The sequence below is a fragment of the Cajanus cajan genome, chromosome 6 (assembly GCF_000230855.2).
Source record: "Cajanus cajan strain Asha chromosome 6, NIPB_CcT2T_4, whole genome shotgun sequence".
In the NCBI taxonomy this organism is placed as follows: domain Eukaryota; kingdom Viridiplantae; phylum Streptophyta; class Magnoliopsida; order Fabales; family Fabaceae; genus Cajanus; species Cajanus cajan.
In genome coordinates, this window is record NC_138522.1 from 59,509,887 (window position 1) to 59,535,671 (window position 25,785).

General features: G+C 38.1%; 3 protein-coding genes across 4 annotated transcripts; 1 reads left to right on the forward strand and 2 right to left on the reverse strand.

Moving 5' to 3' along the window:
• Nucleotides 1-9,953: 9,953 nt before the first annotated feature.
• LOC109792100 (sodium/hydrogen exchanger 1-like) lies at nucleotides 9,954-11,868 on the reverse strand. Its single transcript, XM_083059154.1, has 7 exons — nucleotides 11,667-11,868; nucleotides 11,375-11,441; nucleotides 11,149-11,249; nucleotides 10,933-11,034; nucleotides 10,538-10,676; nucleotides 10,375-10,437; nucleotides 9,954-10,166 (listed from the first exon to the last, which is right to left on the reverse strand). Exons 1-7 carry the CDS (start codon nucleotides 11,804-11,806, stop codon nucleotides 9,969-9,971), a joined length of 810 nt encoding a protein of 269 aa, XP_082915280.1. The 5' UTR covers nucleotides 11,807-11,868; the 3' UTR covers nucleotides 9,954-9,968.
• Nucleotides 11,869-15,234: 3,366 nt separating this feature from the next.
• LOC145958794 (uncharacterized) lies at nucleotides 15,235-16,164 on the reverse strand. The gene has a single exon (XM_083076339.1). The coding sequence runs from the start codon at nucleotides 16,162-16,164 to the stop codon at nucleotides 15,235-15,237; it is 930 nt and encodes a 309-aa protein (XP_082932465.1).
• Nucleotides 16,165-16,956: 792 nt separating this feature from the next.
• LOC145949373 (coiled-coil domain-containing protein SCD2-like) lies at nucleotides 16,957-21,272 on the forward strand. Of its 2 annotated transcripts, none has more exons than XM_083059155.1 (7): nucleotides 16,957-17,242; nucleotides 17,343-17,500; nucleotides 18,584-18,653; nucleotides 19,214-19,255; nucleotides 19,634-19,674; nucleotides 20,416-20,542; nucleotides 20,949-21,272. In XM_083059155.1, exons 1-7 carry the CDS (start codon nucleotides 17,128-17,130, stop codon nucleotides 21,068-21,070), a joined length of 675 nt encoding a protein of 224 aa, XP_082915281.1. In that variant the 5' UTR covers nucleotides 16,957-17,127; the 3' UTR covers nucleotides 21,071-21,272. The 2 variants fall into 2 exon arrangements, with proteins under 2 accessions (XP_082915281.1, XP_082915282.1); XM_083059156.1 differs by having other exon boundaries at nucleotides 16,961-17,242; nucleotides 17,385-17,500.
• The last annotated feature ends 4,513 nt before the right edge of the window (nucleotides 21,273-25,785 follow it).

Genomic DNA, 25,785 nt, shown 5'->3' on the forward strand with positions numbered 1-25,785 from the left:
AAGGTCGTTTTCAGAATCTTGGGAGCCTCCAAGAAAGGGTACAGTGATTGATTTGGGGGAATTGTGACATGAATCTATATTTCCGATGATGTTTATGCTTGTAGGAGGGTGAGTGACAGGCAACAAAAACCTTATGAGTGGCTTAATCATTAAACCAAACACCTAACAAGTTGTCATTAAATTGTGTCAGCACCACCTCTAAAGAATTTTCTTTTGAAACTGAGGTATATAGTTATTCTTACCGGAAATCTGTTGTAGAGCTGATCCGTCAGGTAAGATCGGTGAGCCTCCTTCGCTGGTACGCTGGTGCTCCAAGATGGGGGTGGTATCTGCAAAAGAGACTCCGATGCTCAAGTTAGTGTTTGTGGGAGTATGAATCTCGTATAAGTAATTCACGTACCTTAATGTGAATTAGGGTTGCTTTGGGCCTTGGGCCTGAGATAAGATGTAATATGATTAGATAACGGACCTCGTCTAGGGCGAGATCCTCGGGAATCGGTTATGATTCACTTAAATGCCGAGCTGATGCCATGCGGTGCGCGTCCGAGGTCGGTTTGCGTTGTGGTGCCGAGCTCGGAGCTCGGTTACGCGGTACGGATAGTACACTAGCCCCCCGAGCTCTGAAGACTGTAGGTCGGTGAGTTAAGATCAAGCTCGCTAGGGGGGAGGTGACCTCTCGCGTACGTTTGCTCGTTGTGGTGCCATGTGTCGCGACTGTTCATTTCCCGGGAACGTGCAAGTGGCACGTTTATGGGAGATGACAGTTATGTAATGATGGTCTTGCAATTAATTGTGTTGTCAGGCATGTCCCCTGACCGACACGTGGCGTGGCGGTTTTGAAATGTGGGAAGGACCTTTTTCTCTCCCTCGCGCCTCTTCTCCTTTTCACTTTACTCATTTTCACTCTTCCAGTTTTCTTGCGCGCATTGTCTCCTCTGCCTGCCTGTTCATCTTCTACTCTTGATTTCTTCCGTTTCCGCCACCGTTTCTGGTAACCCCATCATTGTTAGGGTTATTATCTGACGAGGAGTACCAGGTACTTCCTTTCTACTATTTTGTTTTCTCTTGTACCCAAATCTTCTTTGAGTCTTCTCGTTTCTTTGATGGCTGGTGGAAACGGTGCCGGCTCTTCTGCGCCTGCCAGGGGCAAGGCGCGCGGCAAGGCGGCGACTACTAGGAAGGCCGCTGCCGAGAAGAAGGATGTGTCTCCGCCTAAGGACCTGGAGCCGGGTATCCCTGGCTACGACTAGGTCAAGCGTGAGATGGCGGGGGTTCAAAGCGTCTTTCGGACCTTTCTTGAGGTGAATGGGATCTCAAGGTCGTGTAGGGTTTGCGACCCTTCTATCTCCCGAATGACCCGGCTTGAGCCCTATCAGGCCGGTGAGGGCGTGTACATGGGGAGGTCTTCCGACCCTCCTCATTTCTATATGTACCATTGTTTTTTTAGGGATTTGGGTGTCTGTCTTCCCTTTACTCAATTCGAGTGTGACTTCTTGAACTATGTCAACTCGGCTCCTTGTTAGTTGCACCCTAATAGTTGGGGTTTTTTAAGGGCTTTTCAAGTCTTGTGTACAGTTTTGGGGATAGAGGTGTCTCTTCTCGTTTTCCTTCATTTTTATCAATTGAAGTTAGGCGTTCCGCCTTACGGTATATCATCTTTGAGTGGGAGTAGGGATGGGGGTTTGTTTACTCTCTACTCCAGTCGTACAAAAATTTCAAACAAGAGTTTTTCCGGGTTGCTCTTGTGAACGTCGACCCCTCGGAAGATGGGGCGTTTTATTTTGGGGGGCTGCCAAGATTTCCCTTCTATTGGTGCCCCCGACCTTCTAGGTTTCACGGGGTGGGCCAATTGAAGCTGACTGCTTCGGAGGCGGCTGCCATTGAGAATCTCGCCGCGCTTCCTCGTCCACTGGATTGCAAGCTCGTTATGTCGCTTGCGAACTCGGCGTTCAGGGAGAGGGGTTTGGAGAGTGAGTATTTGGTTTTTTGGTGGTTTGGGGTTTGTGTAAATTTCACTTGCTGATGTGTTTTATCTCGTGAATGCAGGCATCATGGGGAAAAACCTGTGGCGTGTGCTGAAGCATCGCTACAACGTCACCGAGCTCGAGGTCCAATAGCCTCAAGAGGAGGATGTTCCCTCTCTGAAGGTCAACCGGAAGAGGAAGAGGGGAGCGAAGGAGGTCGGGGGGACCTCTGCCCCTCCGAACGTCGAGGAGGTGACCTCCAAGGCTGCTGATGCTGGTGCAGTGGACCTTACCGAGAGTCCACCGCCCAAGGGGGCCCCTCAAGTGGCTTTTGAAGAGGTGGTTCAGGCTGCCGAGGTGGCAGTTCCTGTAGCCGAGCAGGTTATTCCTGCTGTTGAGGTAAGTAGTGTTCCCTGACTTTCGTGGTTTTATGTATGTCACCTTAATTATTTTTTGACATAGGGCTGGTTTTCGCAGGCGAGGTCGGAGGTTCCTATTGCGAACCTTCTAGATGCCGAGCAGGGGACGCCAGCTTCCGCCTCTGTTGGGGCTCGTGAAGGGGGTCCAAGTCGTGAGGTTCCCCCGTCCACCACTGCAGCTTCGGCGCCGCCGTCTGGCTCGTCACAAGGGGCTTCCCGGAGCCGATACCTAACCCATCGCTTCGCGAAGTGCCTTTCAAAGGTGCGGCTGGACCACGTGAGTGCCTCGGCCGACATGAAATCGCTGTGGAGCGCGGGGGTGACCGCCGAGAAATTCTTTCCTCAGGGCTCGTTGAGCTCCGAGGACCAGGGGTTGATAGACGAGGCCGACCCCGAGGATAGTTTCGATGCTGCCCAGGTCCTTCTGCAGAGGGCTATGGGCATCTTGGGTCACTGGAAGCCTCGGTGGGCTAAGCAACAGGAGGACCTGGCCAAGCAGCAAGAGGACCTGGCCAAGCTGAGGGGCCGGCTTCAACCCTGGAAGGATGAGAATAAGATCCTGAGGGAGGAAAACAAAGCTCTTAGTGCTGCCCTTGGTGAGGCGAAGCGGCAGGAGGCTGAGCTTCGATCCGCGCGGGGCGACCTTGCACGGGTCCAGAAGTCTCTTGAGATCGCCTTGCGATCCAACGAGGCTTATGCTTCCCAGGTGGGGGAGCTGCAGGAGCTCGTTGCCTTCTATCGGGGTCACGCCCGCTCTTTGGAGGATGAGGTGACGTCTTCTTGTGGCCAAGTGCGGGCTCTGGAGGATGTTGTAACCTCTCTTAAAGGAGAGTTGGCGGCGGCGGCTGAGGAGCGCCTTCGTAGCAAGGTCATTCTTGGTGGCCGGGAGGACGAGATTGTCGCCTTGAGGGCGGAGCTGGCGGTAGGGAAGGCGGCCGTGGAAGGGAGGCTTGCGAAGGTCGAGCGCTCCGTTGTGGTGGAGCACAAGAGGGGCTTCCACAAGGCTGTCCGTCAGGCACGGCTTCTTGCTCCCGGGTTCGACTTTTCCTCCATGCATGTGGAGAAGGTTGTCCGCTTTGGGAAGCTGGTCAAGGAGGACGACGTCGAGGATAGCTCCGGCGAAAATGCCTCTATGTAGGCCAATTTTGTAATAGCCTAGTTTAATTTTCTGTTTTGGATTTAAGTGTTGAACTCTGGGAACTTTGCTGGTATATATATATATCCTTTTTTTTTTTTTTTGCTTTTATGTGTTTGCGCTTGGTTTTTGATTTGTGTGCGTTTTGAGGTATACGTTCGGTGCCTATTTTGTGTTTTTATGGATCCGAGCTGGTCACGCTGGGGTTAAACCTCGACCTCGGTTTTTCGTAAATGAATCTTTCGAGAGGTTTGAATTTGGCCTGAGGTTCGGATTCGGTCTCGAATTGAAGTGAAGTGAGCTATACGAAGGTTCGGATTTGACCTTATACTTTCGTGGAGGTTCAGACTTGACCTGAATAAACCGAGGTTCGTACTCGACCTTGGATTTCCGTGAAGGTTCAAACTTGACCTTAATGAACCGAGGTTCGGACTCGACCTTCATTTGGGGTTAGACGTAAAATGATGCGAAAAAGATGTAAGTTGAGTGGAATGGGTCATTTTGTTGATTATGTAAGTGTGCTCCGTTAAAAACCCTCTCAGTCAAAACCCATGTCTTTTGGAATGACGCCAAGTCACCAGCTCGGAATGAGCGAGGTTTTACTCGGGTGTTGTATCTTCTGGAAGCTTGGAGCTTGCAGGCTTCTTCGTGGATTTGGGCTTTGTTTCTAAGCTCGTCCACTGGGTTGAGGTCAGCTGCCAGTTCTTGGGCATTCTGCTCGCCGCTGAAGACTTGGCGTCTGTGGGATTTTTTGCCTACTTCTATTGGGATCATCACGTCAGCTCCGTAGGTCAGCCTGTAAGTCGTCCCTTGTGTGCTTGACCGGGGGGGTGCAATGGTTGATAGTAATATTTTAGTATATCTTTCTTTATGTGTTTTTACCTTATTTGATTCTTTTTAGTATCCTATATTCATGTTTTAGTTTAGATTTGCATTAGTGAATCATTTAGGAATTAGTTATAAATTTTACTAATTTTCCGTAAGAATTTCCTGTTTTGACACAGTTTCTTGTACAAGCCATATCTGGAGCTATTCAACTCGGAATTTGGCAAACTTGGTGTCCCTGTAAAGATAAGACAGAGATATACAATTCTCATGTTGGACGAAAAACCCAGTTTGGACATTTTCAGACCCAAAATCGTGCTTTAAAGTCGCGGCTCTGCACTGAATTGTTCAGCTTGTCATGAAACTGATTAGTTTAGTTAATTAGTCTTTTCAATTGTAATTAGTGGACTGGACCTTTGGCTTTAGGCCCATTATTTTGTCTTTAAAACCATGTAATGACTCAGGAGTGGTGTCTTGAAAAATCATTTGTTAGATTTTCAGATTGGAGATTACTTCCTGAAGAAGTTTCTCTTCCAAGTTCTCTCTTCTCTCTTTAGAAACTTTGCATCTTTCTCTCTCTCACTTCCTCTTACACGAATTTTTCTCTGTCTCACGGAATTTCTTCTCTCAATTGGAATTTGCTGCAACATGATAATGAGGCAAAGCTAATTCCTTAATCGGTTTAAGGTTTCAAGAACTACGGTAAATTTGAGTTTCTAATTTTTACCGAACGAATTCTTTCTTCTTCTTCTCCTCTTTTCTGTTTAGTTTAAATTCGGTTTTCATGATATTGAATCTCTGTTTTGATTCCTAATTGAAAATGAGAAGAAGTATTTTCTGATTAGAAATAACCTAAATCTCTAATTCAATCGGTTACTTTTCTTGAATTTTGTTGAAATTTGGAATGTGCGATTGTAGTTTCTGTTTTAATAAAATTCAAAATCTAGATTTAGAAAACTGTTTGGATTAATTTCGGATTGAATTAGATGGATTGAGAATTCGTATTCATTGTGAACAATGATGATTATACTGTAGGAATTGAAACCTTGAACTGAAATCTTATACTACTGAAATTTTGTGTTGATTTGATTTCTTTGCTTTCTTGATACTGTTCTAATTGTTTGTTTGAAAATTTCCCCCCGAGTTCTAAATTGATTTACATACATGATTAAATTCAAAATACAATGTGCTTGTGTCCTTGAGAGATGACCTAGGTTAAGTCCTCTATATTACAGAAATTTGTTGAAGAACCTAGAATTGTTTGATAGTGATACGACTTAGCTATCAATTGTGCACCTAGAGGATGCTGGGGAGCTCATCGGGCCATTGCCCTTTGGCGCTTTCTAGTCGCTCTTTGAGTTCCCAGAGGATGACCTTGTTGGCAGCTTCGGCCTGGTCATTGGTCTGGGGGTGTTCCATCGAGGTTGAAAGGTGCTTAATTCCGAGATCGCGGAGGAAGTCCTCGAGTTCCTGTGCGATGAATTGTCGACCGTTGTCGGTAACGAGGGCGTGAAGGATTCCGAACCTGCAGATGATATTCTTCCAGGTGAACTTCCGCACGTTCGCAGTGGTGATTTTGGCGAGTGGACATGCCTCGATCCACTTGGTGAGGTAGTCGATTGCTACCAGAAGGAACTTTAGTTGGTCTTTCGCAGGGGGGAATGGTCTGAGGGTATCCATTCCTTATTGGGAGAAAGGCCACACCGGCATCATGTGGTGGAGAGTTTCGGGCGATTGTCGGTGTGCATTGCCAAGCTGCTGGCAGTCTTTGTATTTTTGGATGTGGTTTTAGTAATCCAGCTTCAAAGTGGGCTTTGTATATATATTGCTCGTCGAGATTTGATTGTTTTTCTGCCTTCTCGGGCTCAATCTTGTTTTTAGAGTAGGGTAGACTGTATTAAGGGTTCGAATTCGACCTCAAACGGTGGTACTAAGGTTCAGACTTGGCCTCGGGTTTGGGTAGAATGAATTGTCTTGGGGTTCGTACTCGACCTTGTTTTTGGAGTAGAATGGACTTTGCCGAGGTTCGTACTCGACCTCGTTTTGGATTAAAATGAATTTTGCCGAGGTTCGTACTCGACCTCGTTTTGGAGTAAAACGAATTTTGCCGAGGTTCGTACTCGACCTCGTTTTGGAGTAAAATGAATTTTGTCGAGGTTCGTACTCGACCTCGTTTTGGCGTAAAACGAATTTTGCCGAGGTTCGTACTCGACCTCGTTTTGGAGTAAAATGAATTTTGCCGAGGTTCGTACTCGACCTCGTTTTGGAGTAAAATGAATTTTACCGAGGTTCGTACTCGACCTCGTTTTGGAGTAAAATGAATTTTGCCGAGGTTCGTACTCGACCTCGTTTTGGAGTAAAATGAATTTTGCCGAGGTTCGTACTCGACCTCGTTTTGGACTAAAATGAATTTTACCGAGGTTTGTACTTGACCTCGTTTTGGAGTAAAATGAATTTTACCGAGGTTCGTACTCGACCTCGTTTTGGAGTAGAATGAATTTTGCCGAGGTTCGTACTCGACCTCGTTTTGGCGTAAAACGAATTTTGTCGAGGTTCGTACTCGACCTTGTTTTGGAGTAAAACGAATTTTGCCAAGGTTCGTACTCGACCTCGTTTTGGAGTAAAATGAATTTTACCGAGGTTCGTACTCGACCTCGTTTTGGAGTAAAATGAATTTTGCCGAGGTTCATACTTGACCTCGTTTTGGAGTAAAATGAATTTTACCGAGGTTCGTACTCGACCTCGTTTTGGAGTAAAATGAATTTTACCGAGGTTCGTACTCGACCTTTTTTTTTGTAAAAACAATAAATAAGAGAATAGATTCAGCAAAATGAGTAATTTTATTGATCGTTTTTTTGTGTGCCTCGTTAAAAACCCTCTCAGTCAAGGACTGAGGCGGGAAAAGAGTGCACAATTTTGTTTATACAGAAAGGAGAAATAGAACCTAATGAGCTATGGTGGGGGGAGCCCCCTTGCTCCGGATGAGGAGATCCTCAGGCTCTCAGCGTAACACTGTCGAGTTGTCTTCTGATTTGCCTTGACGGAGATGATTTTGCCGTCATTCCCTGGGAACTTTATGGTGAGGTGTGGGGTGGACGCCACTGCTCCGAGCTGATTCAAGGTTGGCCTCCCGATGATGATGTTATAGGAGGTGTTGGCCTCCAAGAGGAGGTATCGAACCATGATTCTCCTTGTATCCGGGGGTACCCCGAAGGTTATCAGTAGGTCTATGTACCCGCGAGTGTGAACTCGCTCTCCTGCGAAGCCGACTAAGGGCTTCGTGTGCGGCTGGATGAGAGAATGGGGGACGTCTAGTCTAAGGAACGTTAGCCAGTACAGGACGTCAGCCGAACTTCCTTGGTCAATGAGTGTCTTCTGTACCTCCCAGTTGGTGACCTCCACCATGATAACCATGAGATCATCTTGGTTAAGGCTGACACCCACGTAGTCCTCGTCAGAGAAAGAGATCGGCGGTGAGCTTTGGTGCGAGGCCGAGGTGGTAGAGTGGATGCAGTTGACACTCCGCATGTGCCTTTTTCGGGCCGAGCCGCTGGCGCCTCCCCCAGCGAAACCGCCTGTAATTGTGTTAATCACTCCCCGTAAGGGGGCTGACCCTGTCTCCTGGCTTACCTCGGCCTGCACTGCGCCGCCGGCATTTTGTTGGGAGCCGGAGGGTTGATCCGTGCGAGCTCCCGAACCTCGGCCTCTGCCACGTCCTCGACCGCCATGCCCTCCTCAGTGACCCTGTTGCCGCTGGACGTATTGGCCGAGATGGCCTACCTGTATGAGCTCTTCGATACGGTCCCGGAGCGTGCGACATTCCTCCGTAGTGTGACCGTGGTTCCTGTGGTACCGACAATGTTTGGACTTGTCGGCGCTGTTTGGAGTGTCACCTGGTGGTGGGAGGGCGAGTAAGTTGTTATTGCTAGCTTCTTCCAGGATGTGGACTCTGGGTGCGTTCAGGGGGGTGTAGAAGTCATATCTCCCCCCTCTGTTTGCCCTAGCCGACTTCTTGAATTGGCTGTCATTGTTGACTTTGACCTTGTCATTGTGCCCCTGCTCTGGCTTTGCTGGTACTTTTTCGCGAACCTGGTCACGGAAGGCGGAGTGTTCCTCCATCTGGATGTAACCTGCAGCGCGGGCGCGGAGCTCGTCCATGTCGCGGGGGGACTCACGACACAGGCTGTCGACGAATGGCCCGGGTTTGAGTGCCATGAGCATGGCATGTAGGGCGACCTCGGGATTCAGGTTCCTGATTTTGATCGAGGTGGCGGCGAATTGTTCCATAAATGCCCGGAGCGGTTCGTCGTCGCTTTGCCTGAGACTGGCCAGGGCGGCTGAGGTGACATGGTGAGGTCGGCTCGTCGCATATTGCGCGGTGAACCTCCTGACTAGGGTATTGAAGTTGTCGATGGATTGAGCAGGTAGTTGTGTGTACCAGTTGAGCGCGGCCCCCTTAAGTGAGGTCGGGAAAACCCTACACAAGATAGCATTGTTGTTGGTGTAGAGATTTACCTGTGTTGTGTACAGGTCGATGTGCTCATCCGGGTCTGTCGTGTCGTCGTAGCGGTCGAGGTGAAGAGGCTTCCACCCGTGAGGGAGTGGTGTCTCCATAATGCCATCCACAAAAGGGTGGCGACGGAAGGTTGCCGGTTCTCCCGCGGCATGAGTAGGGGCCTTGCTGATTTCATGGGCTGACCTGTGTGTCGGTGCGTGAGACCGATGCGTGGTCGGCCGCTGAGTTGGTGTCTTGGTTGCGGTCCGTGGTTGAGAGACTGAATGTTCTTCTTCCTCGTGGTGGCTGCTCACATGAGGAGGATGATCAGAGGGACGTCGAGAGAGTTGGGCGCGGATGCGCTTGTTCTCGGCGCGCAGCGCTGCCAGGTTGGCTTCATTAGCGGTGCGCATTGCCGCTAGATCAGTGTCGTGCTGGGCACGCATGTTTTGTAGGTCGGCGGCGTGTTGCTGCCGCATTTGCTTGACCTGATCAATCAGCCTCCTTAATGCCGCTTCACTGTCCATGGTAGTCGTATGATCTGCGTCTTCTGTTGCGCGTCTGCTATGACTTCTGGTGCAAACCATAAGCGTGGCCGATGAGAGCTGTCTTGATCGGCCCCACGGTGGGCGCGAAATGTTCTTACTGGAAATTTGCTGTAGAACTGATCCGCTAGGTAAGATCGGCGAGCCTCCTTCGCCGGTACGCTGGTGCTCCAAGATGGGGGTGATACCTGCAAAAGAAACTCCGATGCTCAAGTTAGTGTTTGTGGGAGTATGAATCTCGTATAAGTAATGCACGTACCTTAGTGTGAATTAGGGTTACTTTGGGCCTTGGGCCTGAGATAAGATGTAATATGATTAGATAACGGACCTCGTCTGGGGCGAGATCCTCGGGAATCGGTTATGATTCACTTAAATGCCGAGCTGATGCCATGCGATGCGCGTCCGAGGTCGGTTTGCGTTGTGGTGCCGAGCTCGGAGCTCGGTTACGCGGTACGGATAGTACAATATTTTTTCAGGTCCCAATCCCCCTCAACTTAGTTAACTGTAAGACACATTAAAAGCATATAATTGAGTGGTTTTTAAATTTCCCATCTTATATTGCGAGCTGTCTCAATTCTAAAATGGTTAACCTAGGCTAGGACTAATTGTAAGCAAAGCAGAAAGCAAAATCTCTATGAATAAAACCATGAACAACACTGACATATGGTGTAAGAAATTTACAAGAAGCAAGCATCTTACCATGGTGCTGACAAGCACAACAGTGATGGTGCTGGTGATCATGATGGCATTGGTTCGCAGTTCAGTGTGACCCGACATCGTGAACTGCATTTTACAAGAGTGTCAGTTTCTAAAAAACATCTAACTTTAAGATCGTATTGGAGGTACAGTAATAAACTGCAGGCTGCATCACCTGATACATCCTGCAAGGTGAATGCAACAGCAATTTAAACTTGATCCTATCTACACTACACTGACCATTAACTCTAATTTGGAAAAAACAATAACCCCTAATAAACAACGTCGCTCTTACCTGATTGTAGGCAAGTGCCATTGAAACAGCACCTCTCATAAGACCAGCCCACCAAATGATCACCTAAAGCGAGAAAGAATGAAAAATTTGTTAACAGAACTTTAAAGCCCAAGAAATTCTGAAAGAGAATACTTTCTGAGTTCTGATAGAGATCTAGCCATACCTGCTCCCTGAAACTTATTCTTTCGCTTGGCGACTTTTTAGTGAGGTTGGATAAGAAGGATAGGGGAAAAACAAATGCTGCTCTCCCTGCAAGTACTAGACCCAATAATACTGAACTCACAGCAACAGATGTTTTAGGCCTGCAGAAGAAGAAACCGAATGAGGCGCATGAATTTTTTTCACTTCCTATAGTAAGAAAAAGCAAGTTTTGAGGAATGTTTGGAAAATTAAAAGATGAAATTTCCAAGCACAGAAAACATCTGTTTCAGTAAAGTGGCTACGTCATATACCATTTGTTGAAAAGGTGATACACGATTCAATAATCTTTCATGAATATAAAAAGGGCAAGGAGTTGATGATCATTTTGTCTAGTTTGTGAGAGAACACGGGACTTACCTATCACTAACAAACCTCCACTTTTCAATGTCCAAGGCATCCATACCAACGTAAAGGAAGATAAAGGTTTCAAGAACAAATGAGAGAGTTGCAAAAGCATGCCTGTAAGAGTTAGACGAAAAAACATGTAGTTTTAGTATATAAAAAAATAAGACAGCGTTACCACCGCCAAATAGATTGGTATATAGCTTGAAGAAATCTGTTTAGAGGATGTACTTAGTAGTGATTCTTGAGCTCTCGGTAACATTATGCCAAGTATAATGAGACATAACAATCCCGCAGAAGAATACAGTTAGAATGCCACTCAGGTACCATAACTGCAGAACATGTAGATATATCACAACCCGCCAATAATTAATGTACCACAAGAATAGATAGATAGAGATAAAGCTCAAAAACAAGACGTACTCCACAAAAACCTCTGAAGTTCTTTAAAACTTACTTCAGCCAGAATGTAGGAAAGGTATGCCATTAGCATCATAAGAGCAACCTCACGATCTGTAGAGTGCCTGTAATATTGAGTGAGCAATTTGTTGAACAGCTATAAAATTGTTACAAATTACTTTCATGGTAGCTCTAAAAAACTTGTGATCACAAGATAAAACATACACAGACCCCAAGAGATTCTACTGAAGTGAAAGAACTCATTTGAAAAATATAAAACAATACAATACTATCATAGTAACTGCTGAATGACAACAGCAATGGCTAAAACACTTGTCTCAAGATGATACCTGCCAATATAGAGCTTCTTAATAATGTAAGCGCTAAGTAAACCAGCCTGCAAGGTGATATGGAGTAAACATATGAGACCAAAGCCATATGCAATATCAATGTGCATGTATGTACTAACTGTTGACTTAGATCTTTTCATGGTGTGAGTGATTCAACCACTCACAGCCAAAGCAAGTTTCACCATAACTTTTTCAACGGCTTTGTTATTTTCTACAACGTTTCATTTTATTATATTTTGATAAACAATTTTTTTTTTTTTGTTTCTAAAACGGTAGGTGAAGAAAGTAGTATTCAAAAAGCTTCTGAAATATAATAATGTTTTTATATGTAAAATTGTTTGTTTAAGTTAATATATATGATAGTTTTTTAATTTTGTTATAAAAATATCATTTATTTTGAAATACGAAAATTCAAGGAGAAAGAATGTTACTCCAGTTCATAATCATTAATTATGAAGACTAAAAAATCTAAAAATCTAAATATAATAGGCTAACTTTAATCAATTAGGTATTGATTTTGTTAGTTTATGAATTATCAAATAGTAAAAACTTATTTGATTAGTAGAAGGAATGGGGGGGGGGGGCAAATTTATAATGATAGGCTTAGTTGAGAGGAAAACTAGTCTAGAGGAATAGTTGGAATAAATTTGAGTAGTGAAAATGACTTACTAGTTGCTTTTTACAAATGTTGAGTATATGACCTATTTATAGGCCTCAACACATCATTCATGTTTTATGGAGAAAACTCTAGAAATATCTATTCGATCTAGAGTTTTATATCTATATGTAATTATCTACATAATTCTAGAGTTTGTATCATCTAGTAGTTACTAGCATACATCTATGTATTTTTTATAATGATCTAGCTTATTCTAGAAGTTTGTATTACATTTTAACACTCCTCCTTGATACAAATTTCTTTAACTCCTATCATAGTGTGAAACTGTTCGAATCTTGTTCTTGGTAGTGCCTTTGTGAATATGTCAGCAACTTGCTCTTCAGTCTTACAATACTCCATCTTGATTTCTTTAGTTGTTTCTGCTTCTCTGATGAAGTGATATTTAATTGCAATGTGTTTTGTCCTACTGTGATGTACTGGATTTTTTGTCATTGCGATTGTTGATTTATTGTCGCAGTAGATTGTAGTAGGCCCATCTTGTTGTTCTCCCATTTCTGCAAGTATTCTTTGTAGCCAAATTGCTTGACTTGTAGCTTCAGCCGCTGCAGTTGATTGTGCAACTGTTGCTTGCTTTTTTGATGCCCAAGAAAATATTCCTGATCCAAGTGAGAAGGCATAACCAGAGGTGCTCTTCATGTCATCTACCGATCTTGCCCAATCACTGTCGGTGTATCCGAGCAAACTTGAATTGATCATTGTTTTGTACCAAATACCAAACTCCTTCGTGCCTTGTAGGTATCTTAGAATTCTTTTAGCTGCTCCAAAGTGAATTTGGCTTGGTTTTTGCATAAACCTTGATAAAAGGCTTACAGCATACATTATATCTGGTCGTGTGACTGTTAAATATAGTAAGCTTCCAATTAAATTTCTGTAGCGAGATGTATCAGCATCTGGTGCTCCATCATCTTTCTGTAGCTTCTCCTTTGTCACAAGAGGAGTAGTGACAGTCTTGCAACCACTCATCTTAAACTTCTTCAAGAGAGCTTCAGTGTATTTCTTTTGACAAATGAATATCCCTTTCTTCTTTTGACTTACCTCAATACCAAGGAAGTAGTTCATCAAGCCAAGGTCCGTCATTTCAAATGTCTTCATCATGTCTTCTTTGAATTCTATCATCATCTTCATATTGTTCCCTGTGTAGATAAGATCATCTACATATAAGGAGACAATGAGAGTGTCATACTGACCTTGGGTCTTGATGTATAGCGTTGGCTCACTCTTACTCCTCCTAAATCCATGATCGGTGAAGTATTGATCTATTCTGCTATACCATGCTCGAGGAGCTTGCTTCAAACCATTTAAAGCTTTTCTGAGCCTTAGTACTTTGTCTTCATTGCCCTTGCTTATGAAACCTTGTGGTTGCTCTACATAGATCTCTTCTTGTAGTACTCCATTGAGAAAAGCGGACTTGACATCTAACTGGAAGATATTCCATCCTTTTTCTGCTGCAAGAGCTATTAGAGGTCTAATTGTATCTAGGCGTGCTACCAGGGCAAATGTCTCGTTGTAGTCGACTCCAAGTTGTTGTGAATAGCCCTTAGCTACCAACCTTGCCTTGTGCTTTTGTATAGTGCCGTCCGGATTGAGCTTTGTCTTGTAAACCCATTTTACCCTGATGATATCTTTGTCTTTTGGATAGTCTACTAGATCCCATGTGTTATTTTTCTCAATCATTTTTATCTCTTCTTCCATAGCCTTGACCCATACTTGTTTCTTTGATGCTGCTTCAAAGCTTTCAGGTTCAAGTATGGCCAAGTTGCAGGTTTCATATATATCCTCCAAGGATCTAACTCGTCAAGGAGTAGACTCTAGTGATGGAGTTTGTTGTTGTGGAGTAGAATGAGGGTCACCTGGGACTTCTGTAGTTTCTTCTTCTGGTTGTTGAATTGAGATAGGAATGTTTTTCTCTACTTTCTCATCATTCCAATTCCAAGCCGCATTTTCATCAACTTCAACATCTCGGCTAATAATTAGCTTCTTGGTTTGCAAGTTGTAGACTCGGTAGCCTTTTGACTGTGTACTATATCCAAGGAAGATACCTCGTACTGTCTTGTCTTCTAGCTTGTGCCTTTTCTCTTCTAGAACGTGTATGTAGAAAATAGATCCAAATACCCTTAGGTGCTTTGCTGATGGTTTTATTCCACTCCAAGCTTCAATCGGAGTCTTATCTTGGACTACCTTAGTTGGACATCTATTAAGTATGTAGACAGTAGTATAAACTGCTTCAGCCCAAAACGTGTTTGGTAATCCTTTCTCCTTGAGCATTGATCTGGCCATCTCCATTATTGTGCGGTTTTTCCTTTCAGATACTCCATTTTGTTGTGGAGAATATGCAACTGTAAGTTGTCGCTCAATGCCTTTATCTTCGCAAAATTTATCAAACTCATGGGAAGTGTATTCTTTGCCACGATCACTTCTAAGTACTTTTATTTGTTTGCCACTTTGCTTTTTGACAAGGGTCTTAAACTTCTTGAAAATACCAAAGACTTCTGATTTTGCTTTTATGAAGTAGTCCCAAGTCATTCTAGAAAAATCATCTATGAAGAGAATGAAATACCTGTTGTTATGGAGTGATGACGTCCGCATTGGTCCACATATATCTATATGGATCAGCTCCAATAAGTCCTTTGCTCTCCATGCTTTGCCTGTTGAAAACGACAGTCGGTGTTGCTTGCCAAGGAGACATCCTTCACAAGCTTCACTATTCTCCTTTAGGCATGGGAGATCTCTCATCATATTTTTTTGATATAATAACTTTAAGGCATGCGTATTAAAGTGACCAAATCTTCGATGCCAAAGCCATGAGTCGTCTACTTCTGCTTTCATGGCAATGTTAGGGCCTTGTCTCAGGCTTATAAGGAAACTTCTATTGCTCTTCTCCATTTTTACTCAGCCAATCTCTAGTTTTTTCTTGTCATATATTTTACATGTGTCTCCTTTGAAATGGAGAGTATAACCTTTCTCCATCATTTGGCCAATGCTCAAGAGATTTTCTTTAAGATTGGGAACTAGTAGAACATCAGTAATAAGTCTCGTACCTTTCTTCGTCTCCACCATAACTGTGCCTTTGCCTTTTGATTCAACGACAATATTGTTCCCCATTCGAACTTTCACCTTGACGGATTCATCAATATCCTTGAAGATGCTTGCATCTTTGACCGCTATCCAAGTACCAATTTCCACTTGTTTCACTATTGGAATCTTGGGTAGCATAGAAAAGATGTTGCTCACCATTTTTCTCTTCAGCAAAGTTTGCTTGATGCTTATTTTTATTGCGGCAATACTTCTCCACATGTCCAACATTGTTTCACTATTGGAATATCGACAGTCTTTCTCGGCATGATTTGTCCTCTTGCAAATCCCGCATGGAGGATATTCATTCTGATAATTTTTAGAGAAATTTCTAGAATTCTCTTTATGTCTAGAAGTTTCTCCATTATTCCTTTCAGTTGAGTCTTCATCATGCCTATTCAACCTTTGCTCGTAAGCTTCAAGTGACCCCATCAACTCTGTTATTGATAAGGTAGATAGGTCTTTTGTTTGCTCAATTGTTGTCACAATTGGATCATATTTATGGGGAACACTAATTAGAATTTTCTCCACAATTTTCTTGTCAAGAATATTTTTCCCGTAAGCTCTCATTTGGTTAACTATTTCTTTTATCTTAGAATAGTAGTCCTCTACAGTCTCAGATTCCTTCATATTTAACAATTCAAAGTTACGTCGTAGAGTTTGTAATTTTACAGCACGTACCTTTTCACTTCCTTCGAACTCCTCCTGCAGCGTAGTCCATGCTTCTTTGGCTGCTGTTGCACCCATTATTCTTGGAAAAATTGTGTCAGTCACAGCTTGTTGCAAAATGAATAACGCCTTTGAATTCTTTTATTTGTTCTCTTTTAACTCCTTTTTTTGAGTCGCAGTAAGAGATGATGGGTCTTCTGGAGTAGAAAATCCTTCTTCTATCGTGTCCCATAAATCTTGGAAGGTGAAATATGTCTTCATTTTTGTACTCCAAAATTCATAATTTTCACCATTAAAAATGGGAATAGGGATAGATGATGATTGAATGGTGTTAGCCATGGATTAGAATTTTTTTTTTAAGTGGGTAGAATATTGGAAATTTTTTTTGGAAGTAGTGGGATAGTATTTCTACGCCTAGTAGATGACCGAACGTAGCTCTAGTACCACTGTTAGTTTATGAATTATCAAATAGTAAAAACTTATTTGTTTAGTAGAAGGAATGGGGGGGCAAATTTATAATGATAGGCTTAGTTGAGAGGAAAACTAGTTTAGAAGAATAGTTGGAATAAATTTGAATAGTAAAAATGACTTACTAGTTGCTTTTTACAAATGTTGAGTATATGGCCTATTTATAGGCCTCAACACATCATTTATGTTTTATGGAGAAAACTCTAGAAATATCTATTCGATCTAGAGTTTTCTACCTATATGTAATTATCTACATAATTCTAGAGTTTGTATCATCTAGTAGTTACTAGCATACATTTATGTATTTTCTATAATGATCTAGCTTATTCTAGAAGTTTGTATCACATTTTAACATATTTAAAAAATAGAATAAAATTAGCCAATGCAGAATAGAAACAAAATAAAACAAAACATTATTTTAATGCAGCCGAAATTGGACAACTTTCTTTTTTAGAAATAGTATCTCACTAAGTTTTAATATTTTTATTTTGATGTCGATGAACTTACTGTCATTTTGATGCAACTGCTTAGAAATTGTACTTTTATTTAAAGAAATGGGGGAAAATCTCATATATGTCAGGTATTCATGCTGATATTGCTGAAGCAAAATATAAATACTGGTCTATGTTCGCCCCGAATCCAGATGAAGTTGTATTAGCCGCAGGAGAGAAAGCTAAAGAGGAAACAGGTAACGTTAATTACTTCTGAATATTTTTTGTTTTGGTGGTTTACTTGTTATCTTTTTTTCTTTCCCTCGGTTACTTACGTATCTAACTCATGAAAAAAAGTTCGGGTGATTAACAATCCTCAGTTTTTGTGCTACCCGGTAGACCTGGATTTAGAGGATACAGAATATCAACGCGATCTGAAGGAACTTTCTGGAGAGGGAAATATTGAGAACATGCTTTTTGTCGAGCAAGGTTTGCGGCAATTGGCTTCACTAAAGGTTTCTATTATATCCTTATTTTTAAAAATGATGGCATGCACGTCCTTTATTGCTTCAAATGTTATGTTAGTACGTAGATACTAAAATCTCTTTTTCACTTTTAAATTCAAAGTTGGGAATTTAACGTGTGATACCTTTCTTCACAAGAATTTCTTCTTCCCGTCCTCATTCAATAAGATGTCAACGGGATAATTTTAGAAACGAACGAACAAACATCTGAAAGGGGTTTTAAAGTTTTGTTGGACATTTATCAATTAAATGGGTTGATGTTAAAATTTCTTCACTCTAAATATATTTACGTATCAGATATTGAAATTATAATTCTCTAGCAACTTCCAAAATGTGTTATTTTTCCTCTCGGCTCTCATATTTTGTTGGGAGCTGTCAACACGAGAACTTTTTAAAATACTAGTTTTTGCTACTTGAAAATATTTTGATTTGTTCCTAAAATTGTGTCTTTATAATATGAAAGAAAATTTTGAAAATCCCCTTTACTTTGAAATTTTCTCTCATTAGACATACCTATGCCAACGGGTCAGCCTTGTATAATCATCTAAAAAGAACCACTTATTTATTTATTTATTTCAAAGTAAGGTATTTCTGTTAGTCCTCAAACATCATTATGAATTCAGGGTTGGTTTTTTTTATAAGCTTTTGATGAGTAAAGAGAATTGCTTTCAATTTTGTTAGGCTATCAATCTCTTTAGCATCGTCAATCATCTCCGTCGATTTCAACTCTTGATATTTGCAAATATGACGAGTCAAAAACTAGAAGACAATTTAAGTTACAAGTTTGATAATAAATTGCATGACAAATATTAAGAACATGAAAAACATCGCGGAGAATTAATGAATTCAATATATAAATTGAGTCAACTACTCTAGCTATTGTAGAAAAAGAATCATGTACATCTTTTTATAATACTATTTTTATGGTTAACTTTGTCTTAGCAACATTGCACTTTAAAATTTAAAAACACAATAATATTACATATTTAATCTATATATTACAATCTTATTTTGACTCCATTGTTTTTTTCGTTTAAGTTATGATTGGATTTCTTCTTTATAATTATTTTAAAGGTAGAAGAAGCATTGGCAGTTGCATTGGCTCAACATAGGCGACCAAATTTATTGAAAGCAGGTTTTTCAGGTGCCAAGTTAAATAATATATCAACTAATTTTATAGGTTTTTAAGTTGAACGTCAAATTTAATCATCTTATTTGATATGGTATTCATTTGTCTATAATTTTCATTTAATTGCTTTTATTGTTGTTATATCTGCTTATGTCAAAAATATCTCATAAAAATAAAAAAGACATCAAATGGTATTCCAAAGTTGTTGTAGAAAAAGCATTATTCTTTTTTTTTTTCGGAGAATACAGTCATCATCTACTATTTAGCTTGTGCTATAAATTTTGTGCGTGAAACATGTAGTGTAATTATAAATAACATTCTTTTAACGAGTGATTCATAGTTAATTTTCTTAAAAAGAACATTTAATAGTAAATATACTGTTTATGTGCAAATTTTCTTTTTCTCTTTTATATTTTTCCAGATTGATACCTATTTGAGTGTAGAGTATATTATATAATCTTATTATTAAGGGTTATTTAAATATATAAGCTTGTGGTTTTCATTCTCTCAAAGATCGTTATGCATATGTTCTAACACTTGTCTTGATTTTTTTATTTTTTTTTATTTTTATGTAGATGACCTAAAACTACCAATTGAAGGGCAGTGTGATGCATTTGGTAAGATTTTCTAGTCGCACTTTGCATTTCCTTGATCATGTGGTAAAAAATTAGTGGAGTTATAATATTATGATAGTGTATTGAGCTTGTTTTGCGACTTGTGAGACTTTTTTATTATATATATTTTAAAAATGTATATGATACGGGACGAGTTAAGTTAGAAAGAAATAAAGAGATAAGGGATAGTTTTCATCATTTAATCTTATATGCTACATGTTTTGTCTGCCTTTTGATAATCGTCCTCACAACACAACTTGCATGTTTGTAAATTGATTCAAATTGACACTATCCTAAACCTAAATCTTATTTAAAAATATATATTTTTCAGTTAGCTTGCACGTTACATACTTGATTTAAAGATAATTATTTTACTTTCAGAATTGAGTCAGGAAGAGGCCGAAGATGTATCTTTTAAACAGGTAACATGTAACAATATTTTCATTGTGTTTCTTCATTATTTGGCTGATAAAATTGGTAATATCCTCCTTAATCACTTCTCACCCTCCTCCTTGTTACATGCCATGGAAATTGTGGTAACTAATTAGGCCTTTAATTTTCAATTTGTGTGATATGGAAAGTTTAATTTACAATAGCTAAATAGTAATATATACGACACAACAAGCAAACTTCATTCAATTAGTTTTGAATGGGTTACTGATAGAAGCATAAGTTTGAATGTGAAGAAAACAGCATTTGTTAATGAGACGGGACAATGAGAAAGAAAAGGAAGAAAACAAGCGGTTGGAATTTGTATCTTAATTAGAATAAACTTATTGTATATGGGATTTATTATTTGCTGAAGCTCGAGCAACTTCATCAGAGTAAAATATGTCAATAAATACTATAAAAAAATGTTTCCAAATAATTACTTGGAATAAAACTTGAAAAGATATCTAGAAATTTAGGAAGCATTTTGTTTAAGAAAATATTTTTTTTCACATTTATTTACTAAAATATGACTTTCTCCAATTTTTTTCTGTATTCAAAATTTGATATAGATAAAAGTGAAAATAACCTTTCTTTTCTTGTGGGGGTTTATTAAGAAAGATTCAAATTTTGTTAGTATGGAGCTTATTTACAATTTTCCTTTTCAAACATGTTAATTCACATCAGTTGTGTTCGATCATGAATCCACTCTCTTGTCTTTCATGTTCGTTTAGGCTTGGCTTACTTACATTTGGAGGAGGGCAAAAAGGCATGAAATAGAGATTGACATAGCAAATGAGCGTTTGCAATTCTGGATCAGTCATAACTCAAATACTCCTACCTCACAAGATGCAGTTGACGGTACCCTTCATCCTTTCCTCCCATCCGTTATAATTTACCTGCAAAGCAGTATTGGTTCTACCATATTCATTTTTTGTGTGCGAAAATTAAGCATTTATTATTGTAGCTTTGCCCTGATATCACTTCTGTGGTTTTATTTTATGTGCTAAGAGAAAAACAATTGTAAATAAATATGTGATGTATTTCCATTTAAACTAAGTCATCTTTTAGGTAATCTTTTCTGCTAAAAAGACTGAAGTCCGCCAATTTTAGTCGTTCTACTTGGGAATAGCAATAACATGGGTTTTATATATCAAACTAAAATACTCAAAATTATTGTCTTAATTACTACTATGTTGTGTTGCAAATATAATATGTAAATGCTTTTAGTTTGAACATGATCTTTAGTGATTTATCCCGTCCGCAGTTGAACGTGGACTTGCAGAAATCAAGAGGCTGGATATTGAAACGCAGTTGTGGGATGAGTCTCGCAGAGAATTGGAGGAAAACATTAACAATTCCGCAGCGCCCAGTCGTACTGACTTTTGATACAATTCAAGTTAAGCGTTCCCAAATTTATTATTTTCACAAACTTCTCTAAAACGGATTTTGTATTTTAGTTACTGGAAAGAGTTAGAGTGAAATAGGCCATATTTTTCATTGTATCATAGTATTTTATAAAAACAATTTTATCAATTATTAAGATAATGTAAAAAATATATATTAAAAATAGATTGGATTTATATTTTTACCATGGTGCTGTATGATGTGTTTGGTAAAAACGTTGTCAATATTTTGTTAGATATCTTAGATTTTAATAATACTTATGAGAATATTACTTGATTTAAAATAATTATATATATATATATATATAGTTAAATTTATGTATGAATTATATTTTTGGGTATAATATATGTTAAATTCAATAATATTTGTTTACATTATGGATTCGGCCGAATTACCATACCCTGTCTAAGTACACACACAATCTAGTCCCGAAAGGTCCAAGAAAAACTAAAAAAATAATGGCGACCGTAATAACCGGGGATAATTCAAAATTTCAAAGGTACCTATCATCCCATCCCATTAAAATATAGGGTGTGAAGTTAATCCATCTAAAATGGGAGGAAAGAAATGGAACAGAGTGAATTGATTCATTAAAGAAAATGAATTAAAAAAAATGTAATTTATTTTATTTAGTAATGGATTAGCGGATTGATTTTGTAAGTTAAAAAAAATGAGTTGAATTTATTCAATTTTTTTAAAAATCTCAATTGAAATCAAAATATTTTAATATACATTACCACAACATGAAATTTTATTATTATTTGTAATATTGGTTAGAGATATTATATTTTTTTATACAAACGGTTTAAGTAATATAATTTTTTATTAAAAAAATGACATTATACATAAAAATATACTTATGAAAAATATGTGATCAAAATAATATACTTCTATTTTATGTAAAATAAGAATAATTATCTAGAAAGAAAAATAAAGTTATAAAATAAAATATTGATCCAGTATAAGTTTACTATAAATTTATCATTTAAAAGCATAAAATAAAAAATAATTAGATTAAAAGATTGACCTATCGAGTAACGTGTTAAACCTGCCAAATTGATGGATTGAATGAATTGGTGAGTTTATTAATCTAAGGCAAAATTAAATAGTTATTATTTTTTAAAGAGAGTAGTTATTGTTTTTTAAAGATGGTAGTTAGTTATTTGTGTATATATATTTTTCCTATTTTATCCCTAATTATATATTGATGGAAAAATTAAAATATAATATAGAAGTATTAATATCTTTGAAAAATGAATACCAAAATGAGATATCTTTTTTATATATTGTTATAGATGAAAAATTAACTTCTTTTTTTTATAAGCAAAATAGAATTAACAAGAGTACAAAAGATATTCTAACCTATATACACATATATATAGTATTTTACAAAAATAAATTAAGAAAGTTAATCCAATTTACGTCAATTCAAAAGTTCACAAAAAGAACGACTTAATTAACCTATATCTAACAAACTTCTCATATAATTTTTATTCCAAAGATGAAAAACTAACTATTATATAATTTTTATTATTTATTATTTATAAAAATAATTCACAAAAATATAAAGTACCTTAATATTATCTATAATGTATTAGAAATTTAAAAATGTTATTTTAGACTATTGCTTTTTCTTTTAATCTATCCCTGTAAATGAAATGAAAGAGTTGCAGCTTACAACAAATACAATAAAAGATTTTCACCTTTTGATTATTAAAAGTTTTTATTATTATATAAACTTAACATTATAATAGTATATTTAAGAGTGAGTATATGGATTTAAGTCGGCCAAACTTGTAACCTGCACGATTAATGAACTTGTTTTTAAAAATTTACATAATTATAAAAGAAATTAAGTATAGTTCACGAAGTTCCCGAATTTTGCAAACTTAATCCACAAATCTCATGGATTGACTTGTTTTAAAAAATTATTCTTTCTGCCAGCTTTATGAGGGATTTAAAAATATGAGTAATTTTAGTATTTTGTTAATAAATAAATATGAATAATAAGTATTAACTTTAATATATTTTTTATTTAAAATATATCGTACTTTTGTTACCTTAATATATTTTATATTTTTTTATATATAAATATATTTTAGATTAAATATACAAATGTTAATATTTTAATGCTTTGATTTAAATGTATAAACTTTTATATGTTTAAATTTTCATTTTTTAAGAATTTTAGATTGCTTGAAGTTTATATTTTTATATAATATTTTATGTATTTTTCTCTCGTATTTTCTTGGTATAAAAAAAGAATTTTTTTATTGAGCTTGTGGACTTGCCTATTAACTATAGGTTTTGCCAGACATATATAAACTTAAATAAAAATACCATTTATTTTACAGTTTAGACCTATTTAACCTGTTAAATATGTGAACTTCATAGGTTAAGACTTAAACAAGTTAGATTAACTGGTATAGGAATATTTTAATGGACAAAATAGATAGGTATAATAACTCCTTGTCCCGCCAGATAATTATCCTTGTATCCATTTTTATATTTGTGTAAATATCTATTTAATATATATTCACATATTTTTTAATATTTGCAGACTCACAAATATTTGTAAATATTTATTTAAAAAATTATATTTATTTTAATAATTTTTTAAATAATACTTTAAAAGTCAAAACTTAAATTATTTAAATATTATATATAATTTTATTAATTAAGATTTTCCAATTCAAAAAACTTAACCTAATTGTTAAAATACTTTATATATAATTATATAATTGAATATTAATAAATACTTATAAGTATAAATATTACTATATATATACATATCTTGTTAACATGCGAATATAAAACATATCTGTTTTCATTATTAACATATATTTATTTATATTATTCATTTTCTACTTAAAACGAATTTTATATGTGAATATATATGGATACATTTTTTCTTTTGACATCCATGAACTTATCTCATCACCCTAAATGCATCAATAATTTTACTATTTGGACCGACCGATTAGGAAATCTTAAACGGCAACAATCTTGGACGTGAATACTATTGATATATAATAAAAATATAACTTTTAATAATTATTTTCAAAATCATTTGAAATAGTTACTACTTAATTAACAATATATATTTTGTTTTTATTAAAATAGATAAAAATTGCTTAGTATCACTTTCAAAATATACTAAAGAATAAATGATCATTTGGGTACTTAAATTTAAAAAATATTGTGATATTAATATTTAAAACTAAGAAAATGACAAAATAAGTCTATAAAAAATTGTAAATTGACAATTATATTAATCTAAAATTTAAAAAGCACAAGAGTAAAGTAATAATAAGTTTGCTTGTTTAAACTTAATAAACTGTGTTTCTAAATAAATACTTTTAAAAAAATAATTTTTAAAAAACATAAAGGAGTTGTTTCTAAGAAAAAAGCTGAAAATTGTTTATTAAAAAAAGTTTAGACAAACATATACAAAAAGTATAAATAAAATGCTTGTTTTATTTAAAAAACACTTTTATAAAAAAAAGATTTAAACAAATAAATCTGATATTAATATATATATATATATATATAAATATATAAAGATCAAATGATAATAAATAATTAAATTTGAAAAATTATTACACATAATAGAAATTTATTTTATATTCTTTTAATGTTAAAGACTAATTTAACAACGTTCATAACCAAAATAATTGTCTTTTTTTTTGGTAAAATATGAAAGTTAAAACAAAGTAGACAAACTAAGACATAGAGTCTTTCCCTAACTGAAGCAAAATAAAATCTGGAGGACTCCTCCAAAACACATTGTAACCTAGGTTCCTTACACCCCAATTAGCAAGCGTATGAGCTACTGAATTTATATCCCGAGGAATATGACTTACGTAAACTATCCAATCCCGAGCAAGCATTTGCTGAACACGATGAATAACATCATAGTGCTTGTGCAGGTAATCTCTGTTCGTTGGCCGATCGTGAAACACCGTAACAGCTCCCAGGCAATCACATTCACAAGTCACCTTCCTAAACCCACCCTCCCAACAAAACAATAGACCCTCCTCCAAGGCCAATTACTCAGCACGTAACGCATCACCATGTAAGGCTCCACGCGAAAAGCCCCCCCGCCACATACCTGCCCAATCACGAATTACTCCACCCATCCCCATAGCCGAAGTCTCCCTCAACCAACTTTCGTCCGTGTTTAGCTTGATCCACGGGTGCTCCGGAGGCCTCCAAAGGGCTTGCTCCTCCCATAAGCGCCTCTTAGCGTTATACACACTGTTCTCCACCGTAGATAGTATCATCTTCCGACGGACCACCGAGATTTGCCAGAGTTCGTCGTTAAAAACCATGTTATTCCTAAAACGCCAGACCCACCACAAGGTGATGGATAGCGTAATAGCATCCTTGTGCAAGATAATCCCCTTCAGCCACTGAAAACAATCCATTACAGAAAGGACCACCTCACACTGCACCCGCCAGACATCAGCACCTCTCGCGAATATGGGCAATCCCGAAGAGCATGTAAAATAGTCTCATGAGGGCAAGAGCATCGCGAGCATACACCTGACTCTGCCAACCTCCTATCAGCCCGAACCTGATTCGTTGGGAGGGATGAATGAAGGCATTGCCATAGAAAGAACTTAACCTTCTCAGGAATCATGATCCTCCAAAGCTTCTTCCAAATTGCATCCCCCTCTGCTGCCAACCCCGGAGTT